This window comes from Aspergillus glaucus (genome assembly GCF_001890805.1).
Source record: "Aspergillus glaucus CBS 516.65 unplaced genomic scaffold ASPGLscaffold_7, whole genome shotgun sequence".
Taxonomy (NCBI): Eukaryota; Fungi; Ascomycota; class Eurotiomycetes; order Eurotiales; family Aspergillaceae; genus Aspergillus; species Aspergillus glaucus.
The window spans coordinates 359803-371355 of NW_019170459.1; the positions used below are offsets into that span (position 1 = coordinate 359803).

At 49.3% G+C, this 11553-nt stretch overlaps 3 protein-coding genes across 3 annotated transcripts; 1 reads left to right on the forward strand and 2 right to left on the reverse strand.

Annotated features, from left to right (window-relative positions):
- Positions 1 to 560: 560 nt before the first annotated feature.
- On the reverse strand, positions 561 to 2500 carry ASPGLDRAFT_123193 (uncharacterized protein; the record flags this gene model as incomplete). Its single annotated transcript, XM_022540380.1, has 3 exons — positions 561 to 986; positions 1044 to 1387; positions 1489 to 2500. The coding sequence occupies 3 exons, from the start codon at positions 2498 to 2500 to the stop codon at positions 561 to 563; spliced, it is 1782 nt and encodes a 593-aa protein (XP_022402210.1).
- Positions 2501 to 3225: 725 nt separating this feature from the next.
- Positions 3226 to 4588, reverse strand: ASPGLDRAFT_45484 (glutathione S-transferase family protein). Its single transcript, XM_022546259.1, has 3 exons — positions 4210 to 4588; positions 3934 to 4139; positions 3226 to 3860 (listed from the first exon to the last, which is right to left on the reverse strand). The coding sequence occupies exons 1-3, from the start codon at positions 4443 to 4445 to the stop codon at positions 3487 to 3489; spliced, it is 816 nt and encodes a 271-aa protein (XP_022402211.1). The 5' UTR covers positions 4446 to 4588; the 3' UTR covers positions 3226 to 3486.
- Positions 4589 to 5226: 638 nt separating this feature from the next.
- On the forward strand, positions 5227 to 6174 carry ASPGLDRAFT_45485 (uncharacterized protein). Its single transcript, XM_022546260.1, has 2 exons — positions 5227 to 5591; positions 5663 to 6174. The coding sequence occupies exons 1-2, from the start codon at positions 5253 to 5255 to the stop codon at positions 5996 to 5998; spliced, it is 675 nt and encodes a 224-aa protein (XP_022402212.1). The 5' UTR covers positions 5227 to 5252; the 3' UTR covers positions 5999 to 6174.
- Positions 6175 to 11553: the final 5379 nt, after the last annotated feature.

The window sequence follows — 11553 nt, forward strand, 5'->3', positions numbered from 1 at the left end:
GGCAGCTCCCACCTGCTCTATTGTCCACAAGTATAATAATGATCTTTTGCATTGAAGTAGAATCCTGGTTCATTTCATCGTTCCCGTCGTCATCTATACCTTTTCCCAGCTCTAGGGAGAAAGGACGAAAAAGAAAGCAAAAAAGGAAAAGCAAAAGAGCCATGTACGATAAACCCGAGTACATCATCGAACATGCCCAAGAGATTATACCCCATCCCGTTAAAAAGCCTGTTAGTCATGGAAACTTCTCCCGCTCCCCAACAATTATGCGATGGTATCACTTCCAAATTTCAAAGTGCGGTCATCATGGACATGGCAAGCGACATGCAGGACCAGCTCCAGCGAACAGCCCAGAAAAAAATAGGAATTCGAAGAATCGAATAAAAAACAGCAAAAGAAGAAGCCAATCACCGGGCTTTAAGCACCGGGGTTACGCCAGTCCATCAGTCATGAAAAAATAGCAGAAAATAGGCAGGAAATTCGTACACAATATCCAAAAAGCACTTTGTCATTGCACTCGTCTCAGCTAACCACCGAGAGGTTCAACAAGAATGGTGGAATCATAGCTCCTCTTCATCCTGTGGCTGAGAAGTAACCTGCTGCGGCCCAGGCTCCGGAGGCTTGAGAGACTCTCCGAAAGGAGTCGAAGTGGTACCGAGCCCTGTGGTGGCTGCCGCGCCAGAACTACCCAAAGCATCGGTGATATTTGTGGACAAGCCCGACCCGATCCGCTTTCTGATGGCATTTTCATCTGCTCCCGATACGCTGGCTCGTTGCTTCTTCAGAGGGCTTCCAGCTGTTTCGCCGTTTGCCGCGTTCATAGCCGGCTTGAATAGGTCTGATGCCGAAGTGGCTGTCGCAGATGCGGTTGGAGGACTCGTAGACAAACTTGACGAGGACTGCTTGGTCTCGCCGGAAGCGGAGGTGTCCGTAGCGTCGGCCTTGTTACTGCCAGATAAAGAAGCGGCAGAGTGTTGGCGTTTAAGCTAACATTTCATCAGTAACAGGAAATAGTAAGAAGCGCACGGGTTGTATATCCTCACCTTGATTTTGCGAACGCCCTCTGCAAGCTCGCCTCCGAATCTGGAATCGTCCGGAGAGAGATGATGGGTGTCCTCCTTGGTCTCTTCGTCATCGGCTTTCCCGAGGATCGAATCATCATCGTCATCATCGCTGTCCATATCATCATCGTTCTTTGAGGCCTTTTTGTCCTTTTTGTTCTTCCGTTTGTCCTGCTTGTTGTCCCGGAAATTGAGGAATCCCACAGTACCACCCGGCTTGAGCGGTCCAAGGTTGGAGAAATCGGGTTGGAGTGACCTCCTCTTGGTAGAACCTGGAGTTTCTTGTGCCTTGGGGTCTTTCAAGATGCCCATCTTTTGCAATTGCCCTGGAGGTTGATCAGTAAACATGGCTTCTGCGATTTTCGCGGCTGCGAAACAATGGACAAGGCCAAAGAAAAATGTCTAGAAACACGACAGTATAACTCACGTGATCCTCTGTACATGAAAGTAAAAGTGGCATAAGGCTTGTCTGTCGGGTCAATCCCCGTCACCGTTTGGGTGCTAATGGACTTCGGGTCCAATGACTTTGGTTTTGCAAAACTCGTAGTATGGTCAATGTCAGCGCCTGCGTCCCCGCCATTCCCTGCGGCCTCATCGTCGTCGTCATGTGCGTCGAACTGCGGGGAGTATTCGCCCCGTTTGATCTCCCCGGAGGCCAGGACACGGTAAAGTGCCACCTTAATCTGTCCGGCAGACTCGGGGATAGGATCATCGTCGGAATCGGAGGATACTTCATCGTCCGACACATCCTCCAGCGCATCGTTGCCGTATCGCATGATTCCTTTGTCCGCCTTCGATTGCATGTCGCCGTTCCCATCGGTTGAGTTTCGATTCTGACGACGCTTTTCGATCTTTTGTCTCCGGCGTTCAATTTTGGCGGCAGCGTCCTTTCCTTCCAGGTCCAAGCCATTGAGCCACCTCTCCAAACCAACTTCCCGGAATAAAAACTCCCGCTCTGCAAGGCCACCTCCCTCGGAATCGGGTACGCTGACCCAACGAGAATTGACCCAAGTCTCCTCGCCTCTGCGAAGTAGAGTGGCTACTTCTTCCTTCTGTCGACCGTCGAAATAGATATACGCCGCAATCGTTTCGTTCGGTGAGTTTGTCAGGGGTTGATAGGGGGCAACCATGTTGCTGTACTGTCCTCGCTCGCCTGTCTGGCCCGGGAGGCCTCCAACCACCTTTGCCTTGGGCGAGGGGTTCTCCGGTGTTGGTTTCGGTGTGGAATATGGAACATCCTGTCCGGAGCTGAGGAGGGTGATTGAGACTGCAAAGGTGGATTGCTCGGGTTTTCCAGTAGCGGAATCAGGAAACTTGGGAGGTGGCACCGGAATAAACCCAGCTATACGAGAGGCTCGCGATTGTCGTTGAATGGAATACTCCGGGATGGGACCATCCGGCGTGTGTATGCTGACAGCGAGACCTTTGAAGCATGGCATGACGGTGAGAAGATGTGACAGGTGAATACTCGTACTCCTTCGGCTCCGGCACCCAGGAAATGTATATGAAACCTTAAAAAATGGGAAGAAAGGTTGGGGGACGAGGTAAACCGAGCGCGTGTGCGAAATGTAGGTGGTGGGTTGTGGAGGCGGTCAGGATAGTAGTCTGTTGTGCTGTACCGGGGGTCGAATTGCAGCCCGCTGCTGCACCTCGAACAGTCGAAGAAAACGAGATCTGCAATATACAAGGGAAAGGGGGGCCTGGCTATCTATTTGTTTGATTAGTGCCATTCCAGAAGCACGAGGAATTCCGCCGGATAGAAGGGGGGTTTGGCTCTTTGGAGGGGGGCGGGAGGGGGGAGATCCACTTACCAAGCGGCGGTTAACACAAGAGGAACGAGGTGAGGTTAAAGAGTATTGGCTATCAACGGCATCAGTCGATAAGAGTGATGCAAGTAATACCGGTCAGACACTGATTCGACTTCTTGACGACGACTGGAACGTGGACAAGAACGACAAACAGCAATGCAAAGCGCGCATCGAGAGGGAAAACTGTTCTCCTGTTTGGGTGGTCAGTCAACTCCAGGGCCCGGGAATGCCCCACGTGACACACCTTAATCTTCACCCCTCGTTCCACGGCGCTGTCGGGATCGTGAATTGAATACGATAGATGGTAGATATGGGCTGTCGCGAACTACACGAAATACACGACTTCAGCCGCGGAATTTTGAAAGAATTTTCTATGACCGAAAGAATGAAGCGTTGAGAATGTCAGCTGGCACTATCAGGACAACCATGGTTCAATAAATCCCTATCAATGGTTCCTAAACAATTATGTCATACATACAATGACAGGCCATCCAACGTTGCTATTGATTGATGACTTTTTATGCCGTTTTCAGGGACTGCTCATTTGCTCTTAATTAAGACCGGATTGCTTCATATTTAATATCTCAAAATACTATCTACACGAACAAGCTCTCAAATCAATGCTGGTCCGAGTTTGCCATTCCATCAATCCTCGCACGAGCGTTCTTAAAGTTGTCCGCCATCTGTTCGGGCGTGATATCTCTCTTGGGGACATCAACTCCTTTCTGAACAGCATCCCGCTTCTCAATCTCTTCCTTCCACTTCTTCAATGTGGGCCATTCTGCTAGGTCGATTTCCAGAGCAACTGGTGCGCTTCGGACCCATGAGTAATTGGCGATATCCGCAATAGTGTATTTCGAACCCGCCAGGTAAGGGCTCTCCTTTAGGCGAGACTCAAGGACTTCGTACAAACGCTTCGTCTCACTTATATAGCGGTTAATGCCGTAGTCGGAGCGGGCTCCGGCGAAGAGCCGGAAATGGTTGGCTTGGCCTATACGCAGTAACGGGAACAGTTAACGATAAGCCATTGGTGAAATAACTGCACTTGAACCACGGGATCATACCCTGCATGGGTCCAACACCACCCATTTGGAACATAAGCCAAGACAGCTCCTCCACATATTCAGATGATCCAGGCGCGTAACTGATCTTCCTTTCTTTGTCATACTTGTCTGTCAGGTAGAGCATAATGGCACCGCTTTCGAAGACGCGTTGGTTTCCATCGAGGATTGCGGGAATACGGCCATTGGGGTTAATCTTTAGGAACCAGCTATATACCCGACTGTCAGTTTCATGCTCTCGGAACCCGCTATCGAATTCAAGAAACATGTCGCTCATACTCTTCTTTCTGAACATTGGTGCTGATGTTGATGCCTTCGGTTTTGTATGGTAGACTCAATTCCTCGAGGGTAATGGAAGCCTTCACACCATTGGGCGTCGGCCAAGTGTAAAGAGTAATGTTAGAGGACATTGTCGAATAGAAGGAGCTCGGGGATGCTTTGAACGCGGATGAAAGTTGGGCGAGACGAGATGCAGCTTTCCAAGATCCTGCACTTGACACAACGCGGGGCAACATGGAGGAACGTAAAAGAGGGGAGAGAAGAAAAGAAGAGGGCCCTTTTTAAGTCAAAGCCAGCGCTTAACCAAACTAACAATGGATGATTCTGGCAGGTTAAATTCCGCTGTCGGCCTTCTGTAATTTGTCAGCTCGGAGATAACCCCAGTGATGTCATTATATTCCCCCGCATCTCCAAATCGGGGGGGGGGGGGGGGTTTTGTATAGCATCAAATATAGCTCTTTACCTATAGTCACATGGATTGAGTATCTGTATTTGACTGTTGCCTTCATAGAAAGTCACCATTTTTCGGAAAAGGTCATCTTCTGGTAGACCTGGTATTTTTGGGGCAAGCGTTTGGTTGACCAAGTCCGGTGAGGATACGGAGTAGGTGTCTCTAGAAACGGTGTAGTTTCTGAGAAATCAACTCTACCGCGGAATTCATAATACCAAGCCCTTAAGGAATGTATTCTCCAGGTCCAATTCACGATTCCAGACAACCATTCGTCATGTGCGGCATGAAATTCATCATCGTGATGCCCGTGTCACGTCTATTAGAAATATCTATCCACCCCACAATGGAAGATTTATTGGTATTCATGAATTCATGTCAATTTCTCCAGACAAGACATTTTCATTCAGCTCCGTTGCCGTTGCTATGGCTGTACATTTACCCATTGTCTGTTAGTGGGGTTGTGTGGGTACATGATTTTCAGGAACCCGCACGCTAGTCCCAGTTAGTATTACAACTGCGAGATACAACGCCATCTTCATGTTTTGTTCCTACTGAGTCCAGACACTGTCCATTCTCATACATCTTACTCAAGATGGAAGACATAGGCCCATACCTCGACTATGATGGTGAGGACTACGAATGTCTCCTCTGCAACAGATATTTCGCGTCCATAGCTTCTCTCTATCAACACTGCAAGGACACAACCTACCACGAATGGTGTGATCCCTGTCGTCGTGTCTTCATCTCTCTCGACGCAAAGAGAGCTCATCTTCGCTCTGGCTGTACTTCTCGAGGTCGGCTTTATACTCCTCCACCCAGCCCTCCTCTCTCGGCCAGCAATCCCGGTCCGGCACATGGTCATCAGGTGAAGGCGGCTCATGGCTGCAGTGATTGTGAGGAAGAGTTTACCAACGATAGCAACCTGCGAGTGGTATTTTGCTCATATCGTTCCTTTTGAGGCTTAGGAAGGCGAACTGGAAGCTAACCCACGATGTCGTATAGCACAAAAAGACCCACGAGCCCCAAGACCTCCCCTGCTACAGCCGAGACTGCGACCGCACCTTCAAGAAGCTTTCCTCGATGCTTATACACCTGGAATCAGGTTACTGCGACTCCGGCATGGACGAAGAAGAGATTGAAGAGATCGTTGGCGCTTCCTACCTCGCCGACCAATTTCTGGATGAAGACGGTTATTTCTGCCCTGAGTGTGAGAAGGAATTTGATACCTTTTCTGGAGCTTACCAGCACGCGGAGGATACAACATCTTGCTCATATCTTCTTTCCTATCCCCATTGTCTCGCCAGGATGAGCAACCAAATCAGAAACAGGGTCCACTAGCGTTGCGATGCTTTGTTGAGGGTGTTCCACGGATCTGTTAGGAGTACGGAGTAGATTACTATCATTTCTTTCTTGTTATAAGTCCCTCAAATTGTCATCATGAATAGCTTCTAATATGTAGTTTTATTTGTTCTCTGAGATAGTCCGATAGCTGAATCGATCACATGTCTTGGTTTACACCCAACGGGAGTGATGTCTGATTCCGTCCAACAACAGGCTGAGGGAAGAGATTGTGTTCATATTAATTGACTTGTCTTGATGCTTAAACTCGATCCCCCTCTCCTCTCTCTGTGAAAGTGGTAGACGACGCGCTGAGGGGACGGAGATTGACTATCTTGTGTGTTTTTTCTCATCTCATTCTAATTTCTTGATTCAGATCTTCTGAAACCACTTTCCTCGACTCTTTTCCCTACTCTCTCATGTTGGATTATGACAAGCACGTCGAGCAAGCCTAGTGACGTTGGACATTGACGCTGTAGGCAGAACTTGACTGAATTTGTCTGTCAAAGTACGTCTTGGAATCCCTTGGTTTGCCATCGCTATCTCAGAAACGAAGTTCACATTGCTAACTCAATTAACAGTTCATCTCCGCTCCCTGTGGTACCAACCTTCTCACCTCCTGTTCAGGACTCCTACACCCAGTCCACCGATTCGACCATGGTCCTCGAAAACACCCTCAAAGCGACCTTTCAGGTTTTCGTCGGGTTCCTTGCCACCAGGTGGGAAGAAAAAAGCTCAACTGAGACGCCGGCAGTGTTGGGTCCATATCTGCACTATGACGGGGAGGATCACGAATGTCTCCTTTGTTCTCGGTACTTCGCGTCCCTCGCGTCACTTTACCAATACTGCAAAGATAAGAGCTACTATAAGTGGTGTGAGAATTGTCGCCAGGTGTACATCTCCACGCATAAACACACCAGATGCTCTCCAACCTCCCACCTCCACGCCCCCTCCCCCTGATACAGTGATGAGAGAGCTGACACACCTGTTATTCTGTAGTTATAGCACAAATCTCGGCAACACCTCTCCCGTGAAGTTTCATGTTACAGCAAATCGTGTGATAGGACGTTCAAGAAGATATCGTCCATGTTGATACAACTTGAATCTGGAGCTTGTGAATCGGGCATCGATAAGGTTGATCTTCAAGACATGATTCACTCCTCTCAGCTCAGCCGCCGATTTGTTGACGATGATGAATTCCTCTGTCTGGAATGTCTCAAGAGATTTTACACGTTGTCAGGGGTCTACCAACATGTTGAGGCGAGCGCGTCCTGCTTCTACTCGATAACATATCCGCATTGCCTCGCAAAGATGCTCAACAAGGTAGAGAAAATGGTCGATAGGTACTAGCGTCTTGACTTGTCGGTTTTGCGCTCCTCTGTTGTTTTAGATTACGCTTGCGTTGCTTTGCAAGATTTCAATATGTCGCGATGTATGGTAGATATGTGTGTATTCCTAGTTCAACCTTAAAATACAACCTCGTTTATTTGAGAAACCATTGTCGTTTGGTTTAGTTTAGTTTGATAAGGAATAATGTCGGACCGATTAGGCAAGTTCCGCCGGTCCGATGATATAGGCCAGCGTGAGCGCACGTTTAGATAGACAAGCACCCAAGCATTCAACCAGCTGCGTTTGTGGGTGAGCCATGTGTTTGAGGGGAAGGCTCGTGTACAGAATAACCACCTGTGAACTGGATGGCGGTTGTCCAATCTGGAGACATGCAGTCTAGCAGAAGCGCGCTTCTGGTCAAGGATGATCTCCATCAGGGGAATGGCAGTTTCGCGATGGAGGGCTGGAATAGGGGTGGTCTGGTATACTGGGAGAGTCCCTTGGAGAGCATCTCTGAGTACTCAGTCACGGCAAGAGAGAGAGGAATCGACTCGATTTGATACAGAGCCCTGGTTCCTGGGCCTGGGCCTGTTTCAACCCGGCCACCATGCCTCAGCCCCATAGCAAAGGACTGAGATGACACAGGCGATTGTAGCCTGTCGCAGTAGGTATGCCCTGGTCCCTCTAACTGTATTGGCTAGTGATCTGACACCAGCAGCTGTCTGCCTGGCCTTTGCAGCCAGGGTCCTGCAGTGTTTGCTGAAGCTCAGCCTCCGGTAAAACCAGATGCCTAGCCAACGCGTTGCACCGCCAGGAGGGGGAGGTGTGACTATGTGTGAGCCTTGAGAAGTGTGGATAGAGCAAGTGGGGTTGGAGTGATTGGTCCCACACATGAAGTGCTGCAGTTCTGTTTTATTAAAGTCAAATGTAAGGCCTTCTCTAGCTCCCCATTGTCTGAGCTCCTCAGTGCAGTGCTGGAGTGCTATGCAGTTTTCCTCCAAGGAGGGGGAAGCCACTAGTTGGCAAATATCATCCGCATATCCAAAGCGGCCGCATCGGGTGCGAAGAGAGCCTTGTTTGAACATGGGCTCGATGAACAACATGAAGAGGATTGGGGAGATTGGGGAGCCTTGTGGGAGACCTGCTGGAACCTGAAATGTCTGGCTTGTATGGTTCCCTAGGCGGAGACTAGCTGTTCGACCTTGGGTGAAGCTAGCTACCCATCAGACCACACTGATAGGCCATCCCTGTTCCCTGAGCCATCTGATCAGTTGTCCTCACAGGACAGCATCAAAAGCACCTTGCACATCCAATGTGACCATGGAAGCCTTCAGACCTCATGACCATGCCTCCTCAATGTCATGGGTCAGCGCTGCAGCTAGGTCTGTTGCAGAATGCAGTGGGAGAGCTCCAAATTGCCGAGGGTGGAGGATCTTGTATTTGATAACAATCCATGCCATTCTGCGTGCTATTAGGCGCTCAAGGCCTTTTCCCAGAACTGACAGGAGAGATTAGTCTGTATGCTCAGGGGGAGCTTCGGTCTCTCTTTCCTGGTTTTGGTAAGTGTCACGGGCTCGGAATAGTAGATAATATTGAATCAAAGTTCCTATCTAAACTATTGTAGCCATCGACGAGAATCTCGAATCTGGAGAAGAAAAGGAAAAAAGGGAAATCTATCTGGATAATGAAGAGGTTTTTATAGGGGTTGTATAGCGGCCTTTGTGATGTATCATCCGTTGATGCGGTGTTGGGTCGTTATATGTGAGCTATCATGTGTGAGCCGTCACAGTAAGGCCACGAGTGAGGCATCTCAGAAGGGAGTAGGATGCCAGCCCTTGTCTAGGCGGTGTTGGTACAGTGTTGAGATGGAGGGGCCTAGGGAGGGCCATGCTTTCCTAAGGATAGAGGTGGTTATACCATCTTTTCCTGGGGTGCTGTTCTTGGGATTGGTGACTGCAGTATGTATCTCTTTCTCTGTAATGGCTGGGAAAGGCAGATGTGGATCACTGATAGGCTCCAAGTTGAGCTCCACGTCCTCTGAGCAGGAGGCCTTTTGCAGAAGTGCCTGGACCAGGTAGCTTGCTTTGTCCTCTGTGGAGCTATGCAGTCGATCTCCTTCTTTTGGTGGGGAGATAGGTAGAGTGCCTTCAGTTCTGTTCCACTTTACTGCATTGAAGACATCCTTTGGTTCCTTGAATTCATCAACCTTTGAGTGCCAGAAGTGGCATTTGCTGTGCCGGACAACACAGCAGAGGGCCTGTTTAGCATCCCCAATGTCTTCTGATGTGGGAATTGGGTCCCGTGCAACCCTGCGGAGGGTCCTGACCATCCTAGTGCAATCCTGATTCCACCATTTTTGGCCGCAGGGCCGGGGGTATGCCCGTTTGGTAGAGGCCTCCAGAGCTGTGCAAATTGCCTGGGTGATGCTGGCTGCAAGCTCATCTAGTTTGGAGGGGGAAGGACAAGGGGGAAGAGTGGAAACTAATTCATCCACATGCTTTTTCTCCCCTTGTATTATCTCCTGGAATGACTTCTCATTGAGGGTGGACCAGCAGAAAGGGGGGGGGGGGGGGGGTGTCTCAGGGGTTATCATCTGTGCCCCATTTGATGGTTGTGAGGATAGGTTCATGGTCTGCAAGAGGTGGGAGGTCTTCCGCAACTTCTGAGGATATCCCAAGGTTGAGCAGAGCGCTATTGGCCCAAGATAGGTCAATCATGTTTTGTCCTCGAGTTGGTGAGTCTGGTGGGAGTGTTAGTGTGAGGTCTTGTGATTCTGTCCAAGATAGGAAGGGTTCTGCTCTGGAAGAGGGTTAAGCGGATGACTGCCATGTAGGATGTTGAAGATTAAAGTCTCCAGCTATTAGGCAGGGGAGGGATGGGGTTGTCTGTGCCGTGAGAGACTCCAGACCTTGCCCTTCATCAACTGCCCCGCAGGGGGTGTTATAGATGTTGACCAGGAAAGCTGTCTTCTGAGGGGTGTTGATTCAGACAGCCAGGATGTCCCTGGAAGGTGGTCTAAAAGGCGCTAGTTCTGCTTTTAGGTGTGGGTGTTTCATTACATAGGTGAGGACTCAGGGCCTATCTGCCCAGTCCTCAATCGGGGCGAGTTGGTGGAATGATGGGTGGTGTTTAGATTTTCGACGGGAGCGGTCTGTAAAAATCCAGGGCTCTTGGATTAGCACTGCATGACAATTATTTTCAAAAGCCAGTTGTAGTGCAGTTTCATGTGCTCCCCAGTTTCAGCCAACATTCAGTTGGAGGATTTCTAGATGAGAAAGCCTATCTAACATGATAGGGGCTTTTCTCTTGTCGGTGAGGAGCTCAGGTTTCTGGAGGGCTCCATTGTAGCAGTCTGGTCTTTAAGCATCTGCTGGCGTGCATCTGCTTTCCTGACTGCAATGAGCTGTGATCTGGATAGTCATTGGATGACTCCCTGTTGTATGGTAGGTCTGGTGGGACAGTTTGAGTGATCTGCTGGGAAAGGTCCACAGCAATTAGTGCAACTTGGGTCTGATGTTTCATCATCCTCAGGAGAGGAATGGGACTCTTTAGTGTGGTCCCTCTTGCTGCAGATTCGGCATCTAGGTGTACGGGTGCAGGTCCGGGGGTTATGGTAGTCCCAGCATTGTGTGCACTGCTCTATACGGGTGCGGAAGGGCTTCAGCTTGATTTGTATATTCTTGCCAAAGAGATTGATCCATTTTGGGACTGCTCGGGCTTGATCTTCAGGGATATCCATGATGAGAGTGTTAGCTAGAGGATTTTTGTTTGAAAAATAGAACTTCAGGGGGACCACCTCCGATTTGGTCTGCCGTTACCATACTAGCGACGACTTTACGGACATGGATGGCTATTTCTGCCCCGACTGTTACAGGGAGTTCCCAAAGCTTTCTGCTCTCTACCAACACGTTGAGGACACTCCTTCTTGTAGCTATCTTCTTGATTGGTCAGAGTCCTTGTCGAGAATGGAGAGAGCACTGGAAGACGATATCTACTGGAGTCAGTGGTAGTTATTGACGCCTCGCTTTACCGAGAGCGACTTACGGACACCGCTGCTTACTTCTCACCGTTAATGGTGCTGCGTTTTCTGCGAGATGCTATGTACTATGACAAAAGTACATTAGATGCATGTATGAAACGGGACTTACATACAAGTGTTGATCTTTCTACAGAGCCTGTACCTACACTATGATTACGACAACAGACAATGTGCTAAAGTTCGAATC